Source organism: Saccopteryx bilineata, chromosome 3 (assembly GCF_036850765.1).
Source record: "Saccopteryx bilineata isolate mSacBil1 chromosome 3, mSacBil1_pri_phased_curated, whole genome shotgun sequence".
Taxonomy (NCBI): domain Eukaryota; kingdom Metazoa; phylum Chordata; class Mammalia; order Chiroptera; family Emballonuridae; genus Saccopteryx; species Saccopteryx bilineata.
In genome coordinates this window covers 308,151,602-308,174,717 of record NC_089492.1, presented here as the reverse complement: position 1 = coordinate 308,174,717, position 23,116 = coordinate 308,151,602, and the positions used below count along the sequence as shown (strand labels likewise).

At 52.2% G+C, this 23,116-nt stretch overlaps 3 protein-coding genes across 5 annotated transcripts; all 3 read right to left on the bottom strand.

Annotated features, from left to right (window-relative positions):
- Window positions 1-120: 120 nt before the first annotated feature.
- On the bottom strand, window positions 121-6,540 carry LOC136332110 (kallikrein-9-like). Its single transcript, XM_066271398.1, has 5 exons — window positions 6,490-6,540; window positions 6,155-6,311; window positions 3,719-3,989; window positions 1,524-1,655; window positions 121-1,174 (listed from the first exon to the last, which is right to left on the bottom strand). The coding sequence occupies exons 1-5, from the start codon at window positions 6,530-6,532 to the stop codon at window positions 1,022-1,024; spliced, it is 756 nt and encodes a 251-aa protein (XP_066127495.1). The 5' UTR covers window positions 6,533-6,540; the 3' UTR covers window positions 121-1,021.
- Window positions 6,541-10,943: 4,403 nt separating this feature from the next.
- Window positions 10,944-15,407, bottom strand: KLK10 (kallikrein related peptidase 10). 3 transcript variants are annotated; one of them, XM_066271392.1, is made up of 7 exons: window positions 15,328-15,394; window positions 15,035-15,245; window positions 14,818-14,922; window positions 13,956-14,136; window positions 13,044-13,318; window positions 12,712-12,845; window positions 10,944-11,540 (listed from the first exon to the last, which is right to left on the bottom strand). In XM_066271392.1, exons 3-7 carry the CDS (start codon window positions 14,906-14,908, stop codon window positions 11,388-11,390), a joined length of 834 nt encoding a protein of 277 aa, XP_066127489.1. In that variant the 5' UTR covers window positions 14,909-14,922; window positions 15,035-15,245; window positions 15,328-15,394; the 3' UTR covers window positions 10,944-11,387. The 3 variants fall into 3 exon arrangements, with proteins under 3 accessions (XP_066127489.1, XP_066127490.1, XP_066127488.1); XM_066271393.1 differs by having other exon boundaries at window positions 15,049-15,245; XM_066271391.1 differs by lacking the exon at window positions 15,035-15,245 and having other exon boundaries at window positions 15,328-15,407.
- Window positions 15,408-17,744: 2,337 nt separating this feature from the next.
- KLK11 (kallikrein related peptidase 11) lies at window positions 17,745-21,801 on the bottom strand. The gene is made up of 6 exons (XM_066265263.1): window positions 21,684-21,801; window positions 20,804-20,878; window positions 20,210-20,366; window positions 19,572-19,837; window positions 18,898-19,034; window positions 17,745-18,545 (listed from the first exon to the last, which is right to left on the bottom strand). Exons 2-6 carry the CDS (start codon window positions 20,841-20,843, stop codon window positions 18,393-18,395), a joined length of 753 nt encoding a protein of 250 aa, XP_066121360.1. The 5' UTR covers window positions 20,844-20,878; window positions 21,684-21,801; the 3' UTR covers window positions 17,745-18,392.
- Between the last annotated feature and the right edge of the window lie 1,315 nt (window positions 21,802-23,116).

The following is a 23,116-nucleotide window of genomic DNA, read 5'->3' as shown; positions in this document are numbered from 1 at the left end:
GGCGGAAGGGACATTCTTGAGGGAGGAGGGGCTGGAATCTCGGGGTTGGCAGGCCAGGGAGAGGGGCTCAGTGCTGTGACTCCTGGGCCTGAACCAGAAAGGGCTGGGGGCTCGACATCTGGGGTGGGAGGAGGGGCCGGAGTCCCGGATTCCTGGGTCTGAGGGAGGAGGGGCTAGGGGCCCTGGACTCTGAGCCTGAGGAAAGAGGGGGCTGCTGCCAAAACCCCAAAGAAAAGAAAGGCAAGTCTTCGTGGTCCCAACATCTGAAGGCGGAAGGGCCCCGCCCGCTGTCCCCTGAGAGGACCGGGATCTGGGAAGGCAGGTTTGGGAGGCACCGTGACCTGGTTTCTCTTCCCTGAGCAGAACCCAGGAGGCTTGCTGCAACAGAACTGATGGAGACAGACTTCAGGCAGGACCGACAAAAGGCTCAAGGGAAATATTAAGGTAGTGGCGGTCGCGGATCTGCCCTCCACCGCCCACCCGATTGCCCTTCCTCCATCCTACAGCACAGCCAGAAAGAAGAAACAGCTCCGCGCGTTTATTGCAAAATTATCCATTGGCTCTGAAGAGATCATGATCCTCCCCTCAACTTCTTCCAGACGGTCCCGGTCAAGTTTCAAGCCCAGGACACGTATAAAGATGAACCACGAGGGGCTGAGCTAGACCGACGCCCCGATTCATTGGGAGAAATTGAAGAGCCTCTGAAGCCATGGGGGCGGGGCCACACGGGGTGCAGTCCATTGGGAGCGTCTCATTGGGCAATGAACCGTGGGGAGGAGCTATTTGGTGGATTTCGTGTCTAGGCCAGAGCCACCAGGTGGTGATAGTTTTTGGTGAAATCATAGAGACTATATACTACTAGGGTAGAGTTGTCTCTCTGCTCCATTTCCCGAAAGGGCGGAGCCTAAATACTGTGAAGGCTTCTCTAGGACTGCTGAGGAAAAGAGCGGACATATATGAAGCTGCAGACCCCCTTGGCTTGCGCCCACCCTCTTCTCTTGGTCGTCCAAGGCACCAGGGTTCAGTTTTCCTCCATCGTCTTTCTGATCCAGTGTACATAGTGGCATACGCCAGCATAGACCGCAGGGCGCCAGTGGCTGGAGCAGGGCTCCCCGCCCCCAGACACCACACCAGCCAGAGCTCCATGGCAAACCAGAGGGCCCCCAGAGTCGCCCTGTGCGCAGTAAAAGAGCAGAGAAACTGTTAGGCCAGCCTAATCATGACATTACACAGACCATTTTCTCTCCCCCGTGGATGCCCAGTTCTAATTCCTGCCACACCCAGACGACCAAGCCTCCAGGACTTCTCCCCTCAGACCCAGGAATAAAAGCTCATAGCCTCCACCTCTCCCTTGGACCTAACATTTTGGGCCCAAACACCCTCTTCTCCCAGGACTCAGAGTCCAGACCCCCAGTTCCGTCCTTCTTTAGATCCAGAAATTCTGGTCCTGACCTCATTCTCTCCCAAGAGCCATGTGTCCCAGCAGGATAGCCCCGTCCTCCCTTTCCCACATGAAATCTCACCTTACAGGAGCCTCGGCCTCCCTCCCACACGCCGGCACAGAGCATGTTCTTGGAGATGTGGCCTGGATATGCAAAATGGCAGAAAATAGGCTTCAAGATGCTGATGTTGGCGCACTGCAGCGTGACTGGGTACTGCACTGTTGGGGAAGGAGGTCATAGAGGATCAACAACTGTCCCTCTCACACTCAGCACATACACCCTTTCTTAAGGAGGATCCATGGAGCCATAGCGTAAGATTCTCCAACAGAAGAGCTAGTGACACAGAGCGTGAAAGAGAAACAGATGTATATGGAGAGGGAGGGGGGAAGGAAACAGAGAAACAGAAAGATGCCAAGAGTCTATAGACAAGAAGAGACACATATATAATTTACATAGAAAAAAACAGAGACCGTGGGAGGAGCTAGAGACCTCTTAAGGTGAAAGAAGTTCTCAGAGGGGACCATGAAGAAATAGAAACGGGCCAGAGATACCCAGTGAGAAGGCCACATGTAAAAGGAGTGGAGGCTCTTATAGGGAGATGGTCATTGATAGAGATGAAGATTTAGAGATAGTAGGTGGAGATGGAGTTGCAGCATATAGAGATAGATTTGGATGTAAATATGCATATATAATCTATATTACATATGAGTGCAAACTCAGATGCATCTAGGGGCTCGATGGGTAAATGAAGGTGGGGGAGGGGAGGACAGTCCAGGTTTGGTAAGCAGGAGACCACTTTCGCTCTTTCTATCTGGCAATGGTTGCTATTTTGGGAAAGTGAGCTCAGCATCGCCAGTTCTTCCCAAGTGAGTACAGAAACTTGGCTTTTATGAAATAGGGACAGACAGACAGGAATGGAGAGAGATGAGAAGCATCAATCATCAGTTTTTCGTTGCGACACCGTAGTTGTTCATTGATTGCTTTCTCATATGTGCCATGACTGTGGGCCTTCAGCAGACTGAGTAACCCCCTGCTCGAGCCAGTGACCTTGGGTCCATGCTAGTGAGCTTTTTCCTCAAGCCAGATGAGCCCGCGTTCAAGCTGGCAACCCCGGGGTCTCGAACCTGGGTCCTTCCGCATCCCAGTCTGACGCTCTATCCACTGCGCCACCGCCTGGTCAGAAACTCTCCAGGTTTTAGCCTGACCTGTGGTGGCGCAGTGGATAAAGCGTCGACCTGGAAATGCTGAGGTCGCCAGTTCGAAACCCTGGGCTTGCCTGGTCAGGCATGTATGGGAGTTGATGCTTCCAGCTCCTCCCCCCTGTCTCTCTCTCTCTCTCTCTCTCTGTCTCTGTCTCTTTCTCCCTCCCTCTCTCCTCTCTAAAATGAATAAATAAAATAAAATAAAAAACTAAAAAAAAACCCAAACATTTGAAACTCTCCAGGTTTTAGATGTTGGCAGCAACAAATTCAGAAATACTGTTCTTTAAAGACACTTTGAAAGCCAGCACTAGGCCCTGGCTGGTTGGCTCAGCGGTAGACCACTGGCCAGGCATATAGATGTCCCGGGTTAGATTCCTGGTCAGGGCACACAGGAGAAGCAACCATCTGTTTCTCCACCCCTCCCTGTTCTCTCTCTCTCTCTCTCTCTCTCTCTCTCTCTCTCTCTCATCCCCTCCCACAGCCATGGCTCCATTGGTTGTTCAAGTGAGTTGGCTCGAGCACTGTGAATGATTATGTGGCCTCTGCCTCAGAGGCTCAGGTGCTAAAAAAAAAAAATGGCTCCCTTGCCGAGCAACAGCCCCAGATGAGCAGAGCATCGCCACCTAGTGGGGTTGTCAGGTGGATCCCCGTCTGGGCGCATGCGGAGTCTGTCTCTCTGCCTTCCTCTTTCACTTTAAAAGAAAATAAAGGAAAAAGAAAACCAGCACTAATGTGGAAAGCCAAACACGTGGCTAATATGGTGTTGATTTGTGACTGAGAGATGCAGCCTTTATTATCATTCTAAGAGACATGTATTTTCATATTTAAATACCCTAAAATCAGGATATGTCTTCCAGTAAATGGTGTCACATGAGGATCAATAAGTCCCCCCCTCCATTGTCAGTGGGCTGTGAAAATACAATGCACTTATAATTTGTAGCATCTTAGATTTGATAAAATATGTGGGTAGATGGGTAGATCAATAGAGGATAAACATAAAAAGGGAGAGACAGAGAAGGAGGAGGAATTTAGTTTCTCAGCATAAGACACAAGGGAGTGTGTCATGGACAAGACCGTACCCTGGGTGCTGGACACGGACCCCCAGCCTGAGATGAGGCACTCGGTGCCTGGGGAGACGCAGGTCTTGCTGAAGTTGAGGGGCTGTACAGCAGGTCCCAGCTGTGCCTTCCTGGGCAGACGGATCAGCATAATGTCATCGTTGTGGTCTTGGGGGCTAAGGTTGTTTTTGAATCCGGGGTGGGGGAAGAAGTCTGTGACCCGAAACAGCTGCTCTGGACCTTCCAATTTCCAGAGGTGGTGCTCCCCAAGGCGGACCCACAGATACCTGCTGGGACAAGGCTCAGGGGTCAAGATGAGTGTCCACCAAGGTGTTGTGCGACTCTCCACAAACCAGATATCCTCTCTTGGTCCCCACCATTTATGTGTGACCCAAGAGTTCTGATTGATTTTAAGCAAGGCACACACCCTCTCTGGGCCCCTGCTCTCCACTTTAACCCTTTGTCTGCCTCTGCTTTCTTAGCTGTCTCCCCAAAGTCACACCCTTTCCTAGGTCCATGCCAAGTGAACCTCCTTCTTCCTTGCCCCTCCTGGAGCCTTGGTGGCGACCTGGGTCCCCTGGAACCCTGTAGGCATATGGGTGCTCTTCTTACAACACAACAGCCCCACCCCCTGTCCCCACAGGTCTGGTGACTTCTGTGGGGAGTGGCTCTGTGTGTGTTCTGGTGTGTATGTGTGGAGGGAGATGGGATATGGAAAATCCCCAAATTGGGGTCATCTGTGGCCTCAGGCTTTTCCTGTGTGCCATATCTCTCACCCCTCAATGCATTTCCTCTTGAGGTCTACTTATTCTGCTCTGGGTTCATGCCCTGGACAGCTGGGACCATTTGGGATCCACATATCAGCCCCCAGCCTCTGACCTCTCAGGTTAGAGACCAGGCTAGTGAATGAGAAGTTCGGGTTTGTGTAGCACATGGTTATTTTTATCCCTTTGCCTCTCTGTCACCTTGCTGCCATGGCTGCATATCTGGGAAATGAGCCCTTCCCCACCCCAACTTGTCCTTGCCCCCGAATTTTTTCTACCTCCATAGCTCTTCTTTTCTCCATCTTTGTCTGTGAGGCTGGATTCTGAAGATTGCCCTCCTAGCCTGGTGTACAGAGCTTGAGCTGAAAGAATCCCCATCATGGAACAATGCATGATGGGAAATTCCCACATAGCATCCTGTAGGAGCAACTTTACTTACACTTCATTCCTGGACGAAAGAGCATCAGAGCAGGATGGACAGATATTTCCAGAGATATGTAGGCAGGGTTTCTGCCTCAGGTACATTCTAGGTTTCTGTTAGAATGCCCAGAATCTAAAATTCTAGTGGTCTAGGATGTAGGCACCACAGGAATCCACAAATTCTAGAATTCTACAAGGCTCAGGTTCTAGAATGTTATGAATCCAAGATTGTAATGTTCTAGATTTCTCTGGCTTAAACATGCTAAGGTTTTAAAATTATCTAAATTAAATCTGGAACCTAATGAACCTAGAATTCTAATGTTTTGGGACAACAAGACTGAAATATCATCGTTTTAGAATATAATTTTGGAAATTTAAGAATCAAGGATTCAAATAGTTTGAGACTCTAGAATGCTTGCAATTAAAAGTTTGGAGAGTTAAAGAATTTGGAGTGATAGCATTCTGGTATATTAAGTCCACCAAATTCTAGACATTTATCAATATAACTTTGTAGAATTTTCTTGGTTCAAGATTCTGGAATTCTATAAATCACAATATTCCAAGATACTGTGAGTGAAAGATTCTAAGACTATGAGCATCTATATTTGGTGAACCAAGCCACGATACTCTGAATCTAAGATTCTAGTATTGCTCCATCCAGTACAACTACTGTATTGAGTAGTTGAAATGTGGTAAGTTCAAATTGAGATGTCATATGTATAAAATACATGTTTGATTTCAAAGCCTTATACACAAAAAAGAGTAAATTATGACATTCATAGATGGTTAGACATTGATTACATGTTAAAATAATATATTTGAGTATATAAAGTTAAATCTATTAAAATTTTTTTGTTTGTTTTTTGTTACTTTTTTAATGTTTCTACTAGATATCTTCAACTTACCTGGCTAGCATCATATTTCCTGGGCAGTGCTGTCCTAAACACTGAGATTCTAGTAGTGCCTGAATCCATGCATTCTAGAATTATCTGAGGGTAATGTAGAATCTTATGGAACCAAGATTTTAGGAGTCTATGATTCTGAATTTCCCTGGGTTAGAGTCTAGTATTCTAAGAGTGTAAATTTTGAATCTTAGTCTCTTAGAACTAGAATACTTAAAAGTATAAAATTAGGAAAACTTGACCCTTTGTAAGTCTGAGTTAAGCACTAGAGGCTCAGCCCTTCTTGCCTACAACTCCCTCCCTCCTCTACCAAAGACACCCTAACCCTTTCCTTACCCCCAGGCCCTGCCCAGAGTGGTCACTCACCGTTTGTGGCAGTGGGCAGCTGTGAGCAGCCAGCGGTCACTGATGAGGGTCGCTCCGCAGAAATAGTCGGTGCGGTGGAAGAGTCCAGCCTGCCAGGGCTGCGAGTTGGGTTGGCATTCCTGAGCCCCAATGGCTCTGGTGTCTGCCCGGCTGGTCCCTGGGGGCAGGTGGGAGGCAGAGGGATCAATGAAGAGCAGGGTGGGAGGGCTGGGGAAGGATGCTGAGATGCCTAGAGGGCAGGAACCAAAGGCTGGGGGTGCAAAGGGCGATGAGGAGAGACAGTTATGGCAGCAAAAGGGCAGTGGGGTGATCAGGATGGATGGCAGGATCCTCACCTGCCAGGAGAGAAAGCAGAGCACAGACAAGTCCCAGCTTCATGACCTCTGGGTGCCTGGACCCTGGAGTCTGGTTCTAGTATCTTTGCCTCTTTATGGTAAACTATGCCATCTCCTTCCTCCTCCCTGGGACACCCTGTGATTAATGGGGGTTGGGGAATGTCACTGGGGGAGGAGGAATCCTTGGGCATTTACTTGAGGCCCTGAGAAGGGAGGCCATGCAGGGGGACCCCCTGTTGGGAAGAGCTGGCTGGCTGCTGAGTCAGAGCTTGGCTACATAAGGGATGGGGCCTAGGATATGAAATCCTCCCGGTGTCTCTAAAGAGGGGATGCCTCATTCTTCATGACCTCTCAATGCAGGATCTAGATACAGGATATTCTGTGGCCTGGAGGAGGAAGTGGGTGGGAAGGAAGATCCCTAAGGCGGAGTCTTGGGTTAGAAGCAAGTTTATCTAATGAAGCTGTGGTGAGCTGGGACCAAAGTACAGGAGCACTGCCCAGAAATCAGGCTGGAGGAGGCGGGAAGAACCAGAACTCAGAGGGAAGAAGCCACACAAATAGACAGGATGGGGGTGCGGCGGGGAAAGAGAAAGAAATAAGTTAGAGAGGGAGTTAGAGCACAGAAATATCCAGGGAGAGTAAGAGAAAGGAGAGAGAGAGAGAGAGAGAGAGAGAGAGAGAGAGACTGACTCAGACTGAGGGGGGCAGAGACCACAAAGATGTTTGAGAAATATGGTGCCAACCAGATTAACCCACTCTGTCATAACCCACTCCCTTCACGTCCTCAGCAGCGCCAGGACCCAGGTGGTCGACCTGCCTGGGACTGAGCACATTTCCCTTTTTCTTATTACCACCAGATCTTGGCTAAGTCCGGAGAACATTCTCTTGTTTTTTCTCACTCCCCTCCTCCCCTCCATTGTTCTTCCCATCACCCCATTCTCACTGCCTCTCCTCCCATCCCTCACCATCAGGTAGGTCACCCCAGAGGGGCCAAGCTCTGGTCTGACTTCTCTCTTTGTCCTCAGAATCACACAGTGCTGGCTGGGCTCATGGGAGGTTTTGGAATATGTTCATCCAAAGACTGAATGTCTTTCTCAAGGTCCTTCTTTTCCTGGTGAACTCCTACTCATCCTTCAAGACCCAATCTAAACAACCCTCCCTTCTCTAGAAAGCCTTCACTGCTGCTCCAGAGTCCTTTTTTATTTTATTTTTTTTCCCATTAGCACTCACAACCTCTTCTACTTGTCACAACCCTGATGAACACGCCTGGTCTGTGTTCCCTGTGAATGCATCCGCATAATGGCATAGCAGCTTGGAGCATGAATTGTGGACCTTGACTGCCTGGGTCCAGATCTCAACATTGACAATAACTAGGTGTGTGAACTTGAGCAGGTCACTGGACCTTTATTCATTGCCCCATTCATTAGGTAGCAGTAGTAACAGGGTGGTAGAGGGATTAGTGAATTCCCACTTAAGAAGAACTATAGTGTCTGACACATTGTAAGTATTCAATAACTATATGTCTGTCTGTCTGTCTCCTACAGAGCCAGGCACTGCCTCCTATGGCTGGTGTTGACTTATTTCTTCTCCAGATAAGGAGGTCTTGCGACTAAGGATTAAATACCTTCATGAGCTAAGTGCCGTACCACCTACTTTTAAGAACATCTCAAACAGCTACCTTTACTGGTATTGACTCTGTATTTGGCAGGTAGGGAAGCATTTCCTGTATACTTCCTTATTACGTCTCAAAAGAGTCTTTTCAGCCTCTAATTCACAATGTGTGTGTGTGTGGGAGGGGGGCGGTTGAAGTAGAGCATTCCAGGTCACACAGGAAGTGATAGCAATACACTTCCTTCTGTAACTGGTGAACTCTTACTTATCCTTTAAAACCTCACACAATGCCTCCTCATCTGAGAAGACTTACTTGACTCCTTCAGAAAGAGTCCTTGGTGCCTCCCTGGGGCACTCTGTACCTCTTTCTGTTACAGCATTGATCAATCTGTGTTTACTCATTTTAAAAAAATTTTATTGATTGATTTGAGAGAGACAGGAGAAAGAGAGAAAGGCTGGGGAGGATCAGAAAGCATCAACTCATAGCAGTTGCTTCTCATATGTGCCTTGACCAGGCAAACCCAGGGTTTTAAACCAACAACCTCAGCATTCCAGGTCAATGCTTTACCCACTATACCACCACAGGTCAGGCTGACCTGTGTTATTTTTTTTAATTCAACAATGTGTTAAATTACTTCTGTGTTGGCCCTGGCTGCTTGGCTCAGTGGTAGAGCGTTGGCCTGGCGTGCAGGAGTCCGGGTTTGATTCCCAGCCAGGGCACACAGGAGAAGCACCCATCTGCTTCTCCACCCCTCCCCCTCTCCTTCCTCTCTGTCTCTCTCTTCCCCTCCCGCAACCAAGGCTTCATTGGAGCAAAGTTGGCCCTGGCACTGAGGATGGCTCCATGGCCTCTGCCTCAGGTGCTAGAATGGCTCTGGTTGTGACAGAGCGACGCTCCGGATGGGCAGAGCATTGCCCCCTGGTGGGCATGCTGGGTGGATCCTGGTTGGGCGCATGCAGGAGTCTGTCTGACTGCCTCCCTGTTTCTAACTTCAGAAAAATACAAAAAAAAAAAATTACTTCTGTGTTCCAGGCAGTGTACTAGATGCTTAGAAAATCACAGTGAAGAAATCAAAGTTCTTGCCCTCATAGATTGGGTAGGAGGAAAGAGGAAACAGATCATTGTAAACAAATCAATTAGACCTTTTCAGCTATAACAAGTGCTGCAAAAGACAGAAAGCAATGGCCCTGGCTGGATAATTCAATTGGTTCGAGTTGTCCTGATATGCAAAGGTTGTGGGTTTGATTCCTGGTTAGGACACATACAGGAAGAGGTGGATGGTTCTGTCTCATACATCCCCCCCCCTCTAAAATCAATAAATAAAATTTTAAAATAAAAAAAAATAAAATAAATTGGTGACTTTGGGTGGGGGGGGACCCTTATGGAGGGCAATCCTGGAAGGCCTCCTTAAGGAGGTGACCTTTGAGTAGAGCTGTGAATGCCAAGAATGTAAGGCTCTCCTGTCTTTCTGACCTGACTGGCAGCTCCTTGTGTGTAGGGCCCAGTCTGATTCATCTCTAGGACCTGACGTAGGTCAGAGTTCAGTAAACACTTGAGGCATGATTAAATGATCGGGTGAATTGCCTTTAAACAAATCAAGTTTTTGAATTCTGATCTTTGCATTACAAACTTGGCTGATATGCCCCCTTGCTGTTTCCTGGGTGTGCTAATGGGAGCGGGGAAGAGTCAGAGGACTGTGCACCATCCTTCTGTGGCCGGTGAGGGCAGGGACCTTACAGTCACCACTCTGTTCCCAGCCCAGCACCAGGCTCCTAAGAAATGCTCAATATATTGGTGTTTGAAAGGGGATACATGGAGGAGAGTAGAAGGGGGATGAATGGTGATGGACAAAGACTTGACTTAGAATTGGAGGGAAACACCCAGTAGGGTCCACAGAGATGTGTTGTAGAATTGGGCGCCTGAGACCTGTAGAATTGCCTGTACACTTACAATATATATATTAACCAGTGTTACTCCACTAAGTTCAACTGAAAAAAAAAAAAAGGAAGGAAACAAAAACAATGTGTGCCAGATGGTAAGTTTCTCTTGTACGTATGTTCAGTTTACATCACGGCTACGTAATCCAGGCGGAGTGGAGAAGGCAGAACGTTTGTTAGCTTCATCTGGATGCTGTGTATAACTGCCCCATCCACCAGCCCACCCCCGGCCCGACCCGAGCTCGCCTCCAGCCCAGGCACAGTCTCACAGAGACAGTTTCAGAGAGTGGAAAAGAAGCCCTCCTTCCCCATTTTCAGAACAAATCTGAAACAGTTTGGGATGGGGGCGGGGATGGAATTAGACTTGGATTATGAGCTTGGATAGGGATGAGCATGAAGACACGATTGGCTGGGGTGCAGCCCTCCTCTGGTGAGGGGGTGCAGGTGGATTTAACAAACAAACAGACAGAAGAAGTTCCCCTAAATGGCAGTGGGCTTTTTTGTGTGAACCTAACAACTGAGGTGAGGAGAGTTCCCCTGGTGCTAGAGGCTGGCACGGATGCAGGGTGAGGCCCCTTGGGTCCCAGGGGCCCCAGGAAGGCAGAGAAGGTACCAGATGACTCAGAGCCAGCCCAGCTCGTGCTGGGACAGGACGAACTGGTGTTGGGTGGACCCAGACATGGGGAACAGTGGGAGGGGAGGAGGAAATGGTTAAGAAGTGCTTCATAGAACTTCAGAAGAGGATGGACATGATTTTCCCCTTAGCCTTGAGGGACGGACATGCGGATGGTGCGAAGGGGGTAGGATTGGGGGCCACCCCTGTGCTTTTCTCACCAAGTCCATGGTCTCCCAGGACCTCTTCACAGATCGCGACATCAAGTAATATTTAGTCAGAGCTCACCACCTACCGTGCTAATTAATGCTTTACTGGGAATTAATAATCTACACTCAGACATACATTACATCAGTCTCCTCACAACACATCTATGAGGTAGGTACTTCTTTGTCCCTGTTTTCCAGGTGAGGAAGCCAAGGCTCAGAGAGGTCCTTGACTTGCCCAATGTCACACAGCAGAGAATGGTAGAGGAAGCCAGTCTGGGTGACTGATAACCTCTCTCAGAAACCAGGTGACCACCTGCTACCTTGCCTCTCTCGAACAAAACGTTGTCCTCGCTTCCCACACTCCAGCTTCATCGGGGGCAGGGAACATAAGTGGGCAGGAAGATGAGGGAAGAGAAGAAATGTTAGCAGGTCAGGGTGTGGGGCAGTGTTTGGAATGGGGAGGAGAAGCGTCTAGCTGACTGTGCCAGAAACACAGCGGACAGTGAAGGAGTCACAGGACCACTGGGTCAGTTGGAGCGAATGGTTTTCTCGATCCAAGAGGTGTACTTGCAGATCGGTGTGTAGACCGCTGGATGTGGCACGGAGCCGCAGGGGTAGACACCCCAGGAAAGGATGCCTTGCAGGGTCTCATCACAGACCAGAGGGCCACCGGAGTCGCTCTGGGGGCAGGAGGAAGTGGAGATCAAATAAATACACGGAAGTGAGGGCTGCCACTTGGGGGCCAGAGACAGTGATGGAGAAGGAGGGGGTAGAGATGAAGATGGGGTTTGGGTGCATTAGGCACGAAGCAGGGCGAGATGGGGTGGAGCTGAACTCGGGTTATGGGTGTTGGATCAAGTAGTGAGAATGAAGACAAGATGGAGCTGAGATTCTAGCTCCTGATGGGGTAGGGGGCGATGGAGATGGATCTGCAGAGACGGGCGGGGATGGTGGTGCAGGAATGGCTTAAGGATGGGAATGAAGTTCAAGATGGCATGGGAAGGGGGCAAGGCTGGGGACAAGGTTGGGCAGGAGGAGACGGGCTCAAGGAGGCAGAGTTGGATGTGGGGTTTGAGTAGAAAAGGGGCTTTGTCATAAGTCTGACCAGCTCAGGGGGCTACAGGACAGGCCTGACCAATGCTGAGACTGAACGTCACCACTCAGGATGGCCTGCTGACACATTCCTAACTGGGCAGGTCATGGCAGGTCACCATGTCCCTGGCCCACAGCTTGCTTACCAAAGGTCAACCTTGACCTTAATCAAACCCTGGCCATCTTTCTTATGCATCTAGGTTGACATGCCTTTGAAATGTGAGAGTACCCTTCTTTTCCAAACCCCCTGGAGGTAGGTACAGCTGCTGGCACCAGATCAAAACCCCAGAACTTGTTATCTTGTGGCCCGCATACCTTCTCTGGATCATTTAGTGCAAATGCGAGAGGCTAACTCTCTTGTGCCCGCCAATGTGAAATCCAGAGATCTCCCAGCTTTGCTTTCTCCTGCCTCCTTGCTCTGCCACCCACAGGCTTCATGTAACCCCCTTCGATCCTGAATGTATAAAATAAACTGCAGGCCTGCTCTTCTCTGAGCATTTTCCCAATTCGTTGAGATCTTGCTCCCAGGGATGTCCTGAAAATTTTGATTCAAATAAACTCATAGAAATTTTATATAGGTTTGGGTGTATTTTTGTTGACAAGGATGAAACTGAGGTAAGGATGGGATAGCGTTGGACATGGGGATGATGTTGGGCTGGGTGGCTATGGGGTTGGGGACAAGAATGGGGTTAATTGCTTTCCCATAATCTCCCGATACTCAGTTCCACGGGTCTGAGATCCTCACTGGACAGACCCTACCTGACAGGGGTCCTGGCCCTGGTCCAGTCCCGCACACATCATGTTGTTGGTGATAACGCCAGGGTAGAAGACCTCGCATTCTTTAGGGCTCAGGATAGTGACCCTGGAGCAGCTCAGGCCCTTGTTGTACTTCACTAATGGGAGAAAACATCACGTTATCCCAGGATCCTGACCCAATGCTCCAGGATACAGGAGTCCAGACAAGCAAACTGTTTCCATCCCTACTGCCAAGGCCCCGCCCCTCCTCCCTCAGGCCCCTCCCCCTCAGACCCGGAGTCCGGCCCCCAGCCCCTCCCACCTCAGACCCGGGAGTCTAGGGCCCCAGCTCTTGCCTCTTCGGGAGGCGGTGGTGCCCCAGCCAGCGACCTGGCACTGCTCTCCGGGCTGGGCACAGCTGTAGGGCAGGCGCAGGGTCTGGATGCGAGGCCCAAGCACAGCAGGCCTGCCCAGCTTCAGCAACATGACATCATGCTCATCTGTCCGCCTGGGCAGGATGGGGCCTGAGCCCTGGTGGTATTTGGGGTGCATAATAAAGCGAGTGGTTCTGCGGAGCTGCTCACCCTGGAGAAGCAGCAGATGGTCGTCCCCAACTCGAGCCCACAGCTGCCTGGGGAGGGAAGAGCCATCTGGAGGCAAAGCCTTTGTAGAGACTGTACCTTTTTGGGAAGGAGGGTTCAGGCAGCAGGGTTGGGGTAGAGCCCTGGGTCCTAGAAGGGGCCTGGGACTTCTGGATCTGAGGGAGGAGGGGACTGGGGACCCAGAATCCTTAGAAAGGAGTGAGTGGAGCAGAGGATATCTGGGGACCTGACTTCTTGGGACATGGGGAAGAACAATCAGGTATTTGGGTCCCTTGATTCTGCTGGGGGTCAACCTGGGTAAGCCTATCCTTTCCTGCATCCCCGATGAGGACTCATGAGATGAACAATTTCTTTTAGTTCTAAATTCCTAACCACACCAGGCCTCAACTTTTGCCTGTTGCACACACCTGTCTACACCTAAATGGAACCCAAGGAGAATCAGGTGGCCAGAGGTGATGGAAGGGCCTAGAAATGATAAGGACCACAGCGCCTCCTGGTGGCCACAGCACAGCCCTCTCCCCACCTCTCTTTTTACAGGAAGCCCTCCAGGACTGACCCTACAAGGAGCAGGGACAATTCTGTACCCTCAAGTGTCCCAGCTCTCCCAGCCCCCTCCCCGGCCCTGCCTCCACAGCGCCTCTGTGGCGATCCGAGGAGCTCCCCTACTTGTTGTTCCCGCAGTGCGCGGCCGTGAGCACCCAACTCTTGTCCACCAGGACACCCGCGCAGTGGAACGAGAGGCCATTGAAGAGGGAGACCTGCCAGGGCTGCGAGCCGCGCGCGCACGGGGCACCAGAGACCTCGGGGTCCCAAGCCGTGTCGTTTCTGGGAAACGCCGCCTCTGCAGCTGGAGAAAGAGGTGGCGATCAGAGAAGGCAGGGCAGGGCAAAGGCTGGGTTTTAGGGTCCGAGTGAGGCCACGGACGTAGGAGGGGTGCGGGGAGGGGCGCAACCAGAACTCGTGAGAAGGTGGGAAGTGGGGGAGGGGGGTGGTATCTGGCTGGGAACTAATAGAAGTGGGAGAAGAAAATAGGATTGAACAGGGAAGAAGGCGGGCACAGGGCGGGATGGAGAAACAGGGTGGGTCCGGAGTGGCCGGGACAGAGGAGGCGGGGATAGAGCGCGGGGCGGGGTAGGTGAGGAGTAGGTGTGGGAATAACGCCAAGTCCTGGCATAGGGGCGCAAAAAGCGCTAAGGCAAGACTTGGGATAAAATAGGGCGGAGTAAGAAGGGACCGGCGCAGAATGGAGCGGAGTGAGAGGACGGGATTGGCACCGGGTGGAGTTAGGGGCGAGGAAAGGACGCGGGCTGGAAGAAAAGGGAGAGAGGATACACGCAGCGTGGGGGGCGCGGCACCGGGGCGGAGCTAGACGGGGCGGGGCTGGCTCGGGGGCGCGGTCTGCCCCGGGCCGGTGGGTGGGTGCTGGGGTCCCCAGGGCAGGAGCGGAGTGCGGAGGTTGGTAGTGAGAGCTCACTGTCCCATCGCCCCCGGCTTCGGAGCATCCCGCCGAGCCCTGACCCCGCCTCACCCCAGAGTTGCGCCATCAGCAGCGGCAGCAGCAGCCTCACCGGGGCCCGGGCTCCAGAGGCGCCGGAGAGGCGAAAGTGCAGGGGTCTCATGGCCAAGACCTGGGCTAGGGGGACAAGGGGCGGGTTTAAAAAGATGTCCTAACAGAGACCCTCATCGCGCCGTGCCCGTCTGCCCAGCCTAAGCCACCCCATCCCGCGGGGACTAGTGTAACCTGCCTGCGACCCACAACCTTAGGGGCGGGTGGAAGGGCGAATCCAACCGGAACAGCGGTAATGGGTGCAATTATCCTAATGATGCCCCTGGCTGCGTCGTCCTGACCTCCCTACAGCGGAGGGGAGCGCCCTCCCGGCCGGGGCCGTCCCGGCACGGCAGACAGCCTCTTTGGGCGTGAGGTTTCGCTCTCCTTCACAGCTAGGGTGGGGGGGTCTGAAAGGAAACGGAGGCTCCAGCTGGGCTGCTGCCTGCCGTTCGAAGGTCCTCAGCCAGAGTGAGGTGCGTCCCGCCTCACCTGGGAGTCGCCGAGGGGAAGAAGGAAGGACACCAAGGAGTGATTCTGCCCTGCCTTGTGGGTCGCTGGGATCCTCTGCCCAGGGACCCCTGGCCAGGCCTTCCCTTTTAACCTCGGAGAGCCCGGAAACTTCCTCACCCTCCCCCGCGGGGGTCACCCCCTCCCTTTCCCTCTCCTTAATTATACCGTGGGTGCGGTTGTCACTCAACCTGGGCCTCAGATTCCTGCTCTGGGAGGGGCCCGGGAATACAGGCTTCTCCCAATGCCCGAAACACCCTTTTTGGAGCTGGGTTCCGTGGGGGATTTCCCTAGGTCTCCAGTTCCAAGAAATCTTCCCGGGTAGGAAGAAAGAGTACCAGGGGGTCTGAAGGTGGCGGGGACAGTACTGGAGATAGGTGATCGTGAGCAAAAGGGAAGGAAATAAACAGGAAAATGCTTGCCTGGGAAACAAATATACAGGGAGATGAAAACCTGGAGTGGCAACATAGGAAAGTCCAGAAGGCTGGCAGGGAGAGGGGGAGGCAGAGACTGCGGCCTAGAGGGATGTTCTGTGCCTGAGCCCAACCCTACAGCCAGAGCAGTGGGCTCAGTGTGTGCTGGGGGCTCTGCGTCGTCCCCATGTGTGGTCATGTCACCTCCTCCCTGCCACCCGTGTACCTCCAGGCCCATGAATCACAGGAGGCTGTGTCCACATCACCTCAGCCAACTCCCTTATTTCAGGTGAGACATGAGAGGCTCAGAGAGGGCACTGACTCACGGAGGTCACACACAGCAAGTCCACCTAACAACCAGGAGGCTCCCGCTCCAGCTCTGGGCTCTTCCCCCCCCCCCACACACACACACCCCATGCCAGCTACCTCCCCTGCGAAGGGAGCAGGACAATGGCTAAGGACCTAGGTGCTGGACTATCTGCCCTGCCACTTCTCCAGTGAGAAGTCAGTTCCAGAGCGTGTCCAGCTCAGCGCTATGAAGTCAGGCTCTGCGACAATGGCAATGCTCTTCTATGCCACCCAACATGGCAGCCAACAGACACATGTGGCTATGGCACATTTGATAAGTGTCAAGTGGGTCTAAAGAATGACATTTCTGGGCTCTGACCAGGTAGCTCAGTTGGTTATACCATTGTCTCAATGCACCAAGGCTGTGGGTTTGATCCCCAGTCAGGGAACATACAAGAATCAACCAATGAATGCATAGATAAGTGGAACAACAAGTCGGTATTTCTCTCTCTCTCAAATCAATCAATAAAATATTTAAAGATAATTTAGAATGACACTTCTGATTTTACGTAATTTTAATGTAAATAGTCACATGTGGTTAGTGGCTACAGTATTGGCCTGTGCGAGTCTCATGCCAGGACTGTGCCAGGACTGTCTCTGGGGCTGGGGATAATACAATAGTGAACCACCCCATCATGGAGGCCGGAAAGGTCCCATCATTCAGTGTTCTTTGTATGCGGACGGACTGATTTTGCCTACTAGCGTACCTTTTGCATGCATGAACGTCTTGACAGGTAAGGAGACAAACTGAGTATCAAGATGGTACTGCTTAATAGTGAAGACCCCCACCCCCACCACCCTGGCCCTGGCTGGGTAGCTCAGTTGGTTGGAGCGTCATCCTAATATACCAAGGTTGTGGGTTCAGTCCCCAGTCAGAACACATATGAGAATCAACCAATGAATGCATAACTAAGTGGGACAACAAATTGATCTCTCTCTCTCTCTCTCTCTCTCTCTCCCTTTATCTCTAAAAATGAATAAATTTAAAAAGAAAAGAAATCACCCCTGTTTCAAACTTTTTGCTTTTCTGCTTACTGGCTGTTTGACCATGAGCAAGTGACTTCATTTCACTGTGCCTTAGTTTTCCCATCTGCAAAATAGGTAAAACAATAGTGCTGACCTCGTTAGGCTTTTGTGAAGATTAAGTTCATTGATCCTTCTAACTCAGTGGTCAACCTGGTCCCTACCACCCACTAGTGGGTGTTCCAGTTTTCATGGTGGGCGATAGCGGAGCAACCAAAGTATAAATAAAAAGATATTAACTATAGTAAGTTGTTTTATAAAGATTTATTCTGCCAAACTTAGCAAAAATCCAACATAAAGTACTTGGTAAGTAATTATTATTATATGCTTTAACTTGCTGTAACTCTGCTTTATAAATTTTATTTTATTTTATTTTAAGATTTATTTTTTATTTTAAGGTTTTTTTTTAAGATTTTATTTATTTAATTTTTAGAAAGGAGAGAGAGAGAGAGAGAGAGAGAGAAAGGGGAGGAGCAGGAAGCATCAACTCCCATATGTGCCTTGACTAGGGAAGCCCAGGATATCGAACAGGCGGCCTCAGCGTTCCAGGTCGACGCTCTATCCCACTACGCCACCACAGGTCAGGCCTGCTTTATAAATTTTAGAAAGTAAAGTTACTTCCCTACTTTATAAATCACCATTACTGTGGAACTGGTGGGCAGTTAGAAAATTTTATTACTAACAGGGATACAAAAGTGAGCGGTAGGTATAAAAAAGTTGACTACCCCTGTTCTAACTGAATACATTGATACATTTTTTCCTTTGACTTTAGCCAGTGGGGCAGGGAGAGGGAAAGGGAGAAAGAGAAAGAAGTATCATCTCGTTGTTCCACTCAGTTGTGCATTTTGGTTGCTTCTTCTATGTGCCCTGACCGGGGATCAAATCCATGACCTTGGCACGCTGGCATGATGCTCTATCCACCGAGCCACCCTGCTAGGGCTCATGGATACATTTCAAAGCCCTAGGCCAGGATCTGGCACATGGTAAGCATTCAGAATTCATTTGTTTATTGAAATCTTGTGCCAGTATTGTCTTTGGGGCTGGGGATAATACAATAGTGAACCAAACAGCTGTTAATAATCACTCCGAGTCACAAATTACTAACAGGCTGGATTTGAAACCCGAGTTCCTTGTTGAGCTCCAGTATCTCTCTGAAGGCCCCAAGAAAACATATAAAGTTGTCCTGGCTCAGCTCAATAACAAACAGGAACCGCATCACCACGCAAGGATGGGGTGCTGGTGAGGGCGGTGAGCTGGTCCCGGCTAATTGGTCTTCATTGTCTCCTGGATCCAGTCCATGTATTTGCAGACCTTCGTGTAGACACCAGGTTTCCTGGTGACAGCACAGGGGTCCTGACCCCAGGAGATAATGCCTTGAAGAGACCCGTTACAGACCAGAGGACCTCCAGAGTCACCCTGGGGATGGGGAGAGATACCCAATCAGAGAGGACAAGAGGCTAAGGGAGAGGGGAAGGTGTCTGGTGTGGTGTTCTGGGAGGAGGTGGGGATGGTGTTGGAAGTGTGGTGGAGATTGAAGAGGGGCTTGAGGATGAGGCTGGGGTTATGGGTAGGAACAAAGATGGAGTTAGGATTGAAAATGGATTTCAGGCTGGTTAGGGTAGAAATAAGGATGGCATTAGTTAGGAATGGGAACCAAGTGTGAAAATGGATTTGGGATGGCAGGGGACCGAGAGGGTTAGAATCGGGATGAGTGTGTGGATAGAGATGGAGACACTGGAGGTTGGAGACGGAGGCCCTGCCCTCTGACCTGGCACGAGTCCTTGCCCTCTTCCTGAACACTGGCACACACCATGGTGTCTGTGATGTTTCTGGGGTACGCGTTCTCACACTCCCTGTGATCCATGATGGTGATGTTCGCACACCGCAAGGTATTGGGCAGGTGCACTGTGGAAACGGCAGGATGTGGGAAACGAGCCTCCTGGCTCACTTTCCCACACTGCTGGGCTCTCCCTCTGCACCCAGCGCCTGGGACCTTGCTCTGAAGCCCGTCCCTGCGCTTGCTTGCTCGCTTGCTTACAGCCAACTCCTCTCTCCCTCTGCTTGTCGCAATAGCTATCGAGTAAATTCTTCGTTGCCCTATATACATATCTCTAATCCGGCCCTGGTAGGTGGGTGTGGTTATTCTTGTTTTATAGAGAAGAAAACCAAGGTTGAGAGAGGTGAAGCCGCCTGCCCGAGGTCCTGCAACGGCAGGTTGTGGACCTGGGGCTGCACAGCCTAACTGTCTGACTCCGAGGCCCAGACTTCTGTCTCTACGGCCTCACTCCCCCCGCCCCCCCAGCACACCGGCCCTCACTCTTCCTGCCACCTGGTCCCACCACCGACATCCTCTCTTCTATCACTGTGACTCATTTGGCTTCCCATGGCCTTCCACAACCACGACCACGCTACCCCCACCACGTTCCCCCGCGGGGCGCCTACACTGGGGGCTGGACGTGGAGCCCCAGCCGGAAATGGTGCAGCGGGTGCCCGGAGCGACACAGTGTCTGGACAGGGTGAGGGGTCGCACGGCCCAGGTGATGAAGGCTGGCGCCGCCATCTTCACCAGCATGATGTCATTGCGGTGGTCTTTGTTGGGGAGGCTGTTGTTGAAGTCTGGGTGGGGGAAGGACTCAGTGGCGATTCGGATCTGCTCATGGCTGTCGGGACACTGAAGGCTGTGCTCCCCCAGGCGCGCTACGTATCGGCTGAGGTGGGAGAGACGGTGGTCAGAGCTGGGAGGGTCGGGAGAGGCATGGGGTGTGGGGTCCGGGAGACACAGATGCACCCGAGGGGCTGAGGGGCCACACGTTCGCTTGCAACCTCACTCCTGTCCGAAGCCCTCTTCCAGACTGTACCCCGCCCAGCGCCCAGCCTCAGGCCCTCAGGGAGGAACATCGTCCACCCCCCCCCCCCTCCGTCCCAAGTGGCCCCCACCATCGATGCTAAGGCCACCCCACTCCCGTGCGCACCTGGAGCCTGACTCTCCTCACCCTATGCACACTCTCCCCGCCCCTCTGCCCTCTCCTCCCATCCCTCCATCCAGCCCCCTCCCGGCCCGCCCCGGCCCCCGCACCCACGGCTTGCGGCAGTGGGCGGCTGTCAGCAGCCACTTGGGGGCGATGAGGGTGGCTCCGCAGAGCAGCCGCGTCTTCTGGAACAGAGCCACCTGCCAGGGCATGGAATGAGGACGACACTCGTGCCCCTGGATGATCCTGGTCTCTCCCCCTACATGCCCTGGAGGGGGTGAGAGCAAAAGAGCGGGCTCAGGCACGCGAGGGCTCCCAGGAGAGGGGGAGGGAGGTGTCTGCGCCCGGGCCTGCTGTCCGCCTGGACGCACTGCGAGGACAGGCCGGAAGTCCAATGCCTGAGCTCCTTCCAGAGCGGCTGGCCGGTAGCCACTGACTGGAGCTTCTTGAATGTCCTCCAGGCCAGCAGGCCACCTACCGTGGCCCCTCTCCTTGGACCCTCTCCCCATTCCCGCATCTGAAGGGGTGATACCTGCTACAGCAAAGGGCCTCTAGGACCTCATTATGGCTCATACATCCATTCAGATGCCTTCTGGGTTATTCTAGATTTGGAATATTGGCCTTGTCTGTGTCCAGACACAGAGGGTGAGGGGGTTTTAGAGATTGGAGAGGGAGGCCCATGCCTTTCCCCATGACCCACCGTACCTGTCACCAGAGCAAGCATGATTAATCGCAGAATCGTCATAGCCTGGAGTGGGGGAGGGCAGGCCCCAGCTTCTTCTGGGAACAAGGAAGTACAAGGGGCCAAATCACTTTGTGGGGAGATGGCCAGCTGATCTATGCCCTCTCCACTCTCCCTGGCCTGTGCTGACTGTCCCCAGGGGGAAACAACCGGGCTTGAAGAACCCCCTCGTTCTCACAGCACCCCAGCCTCCAAAATCTGGAGGTGAATCTTTGGTATGAAGGGTGTCCTTGTATGGACCTGATCTCGGCTAGAAACTTCTGGTATCCAAGGAGGATGTGGAGTTGGCTAGGAGAGCCTGGGCCTAGAGCAGGTGGTGGGTTGGCCCTGTTTTAAGTCAACTGCTGACTCTCTGAGGTTTGTTTTGGAGGATGTTTTTCTCCTTGCCCCCCTGCAACCTGGCCAGGCCCCAGCAGCTTGGGGCAGGATGAGAAAGGAAACTAGCACCATTCAGCAACAACCAGCCAGGGTGATATGGGCCCGTCACAGGCTCCCTGGGGAGCAGAGGGGGCTCAGCTTGGGATGGAGTACTGGATCCCGCCCTGCTGAACCTCTGCCCCTTGGAAGGACAGCTGGACAGAGCTGGGCAGGGCTGGAAGGCTCAGTGCCCTCATCTGCCCTGGGCAGCAGGAGTGGAGGTGGAGGGCTAGACTCAGTGACAGAAGCGGAGGATTGGAGGTCACTGAGATTGGGGACAGCCGGTTGGAGAGGCAGAGAGAGACAGAGAGCTCCCACCCAAGCCTAGAAGGACAGAGCAGAGGGAGAAAGGGTGCCGAGACCCAGGACACCTGGTGCTCTCTGTCTGGTCCTGGAGGGCGACCTTCCCTTCCCTCCCAGACTCACGGGCTCTGGGGCTGGGGCTCCGGGAGCCCACAATGGTGGTGGCAGCTGCGGCAAGCTGGGTCAGAGCAGGGAGCGCGAGGCACCAGGCAGGCAGGAGGGAGTGGGGTGGCCCAGGATGACGGGGCCTCCCAGCCCTGCCTTATCGCCCTGGGGGCGGGGTGTGTGTGGGGGCCCTCCCCAGATGAGCCCTGGGCCTCAAAGACGCTGCTGCCTGCCTGTCTCCTCTCCAAGCCCCTCTCCTCTCAGAGTCTTTCAGTTTCTCCTGTTGTTTATCTGTCTACATCCTGCCCTGTCTCTCTGAATCTCTCTCTTCATCTATCATTCACTGCCTCTTTGTAATTCTGCATGCATGTCATTTTTCTGTGTCTCTGTGACTCTGTGCCTTTCTGTCTGTCTCTCTGTTTTTATCTCCCAGGCTGTAGCTGCAGGTCTCCTCTTATGCTTTGTCTCTGTGTCCCTGCCTCCCTCTTTTTATCTGTCTGTCTCTCTCCCTGTGTCTAAACCTCTGTTTTTCTACCTGATCACCTCTTGTGCCTGCCTCTCCCTCCACATAGCCCAAGCCCAGGTGGGCCCCTGGCCTCTTTTTGGCCCCTCCCTTCTCCATTCCAAGGAGGGGGGAACTGGGGCGTCCCAGAGGTGGGGCTGCTGCCAGGCGAAGGGGCAGGACAGGAGGGTGGGGGAGGCAGGCTAGGGCCTGTGGGAGTAAAGGCCCAAGAATGGGAAACCAGAGCTCCTCTGCCCACCTTGCCTTCTGCTCCTCTCTTCCACCTCCCAGTCCTCCAGTAACACCAGGGCCCTTGGAGTCCAGCCATGGCACTTACTTGTTATGTGACCTGGGTCCGATGACTTCCCAAATCTAAGCCACATCAATTTCCTCATCTGCAAACTCGAGTGACAATCCTGACTTCCCCTGGCTTGTTATCAGTTAGATCTCCCTGTCTTGCCCTCTTCTCTCCCTTAACCAGATGCAGAGCAGGACTGCCGGGTAGGCCTGGGTTCTCACAGCAGCCGGCCCTGGCCCCAAACTTCAGCAATGCCTCTTCCCAGCATGGTGACGTGGGATGAGGGACTCCACCCCAGTGAGGCTCAGTTTCTTCATCTGTGACATGGGGGTTACAGCCCTGCCTTGGGGGGTTGGGATGAGGACTTCAGGAGAGCCACGAATAGTAAGCACTCAGCAAATGTTTCCACAGCTGTCGTGATCACACCTCAAATTCCCCTTCCATTTATTGCAGAGAAATTCTCTTTCCACCTCCCGGAGAGGTGGTGCAGACATTTTATAGACATTTAATTAAATGGTCATGAATTTTGATTTCACAGTTGTCATTTGGTATATTGCAGCCAGTATTGTTCCCCCTTCGGGTACTTATGGGCCTTTGGAAAGATTGTAAGTGCTGGGTTACTGTTCCTGTCGTGTCAGGTGGAGAAAAAGA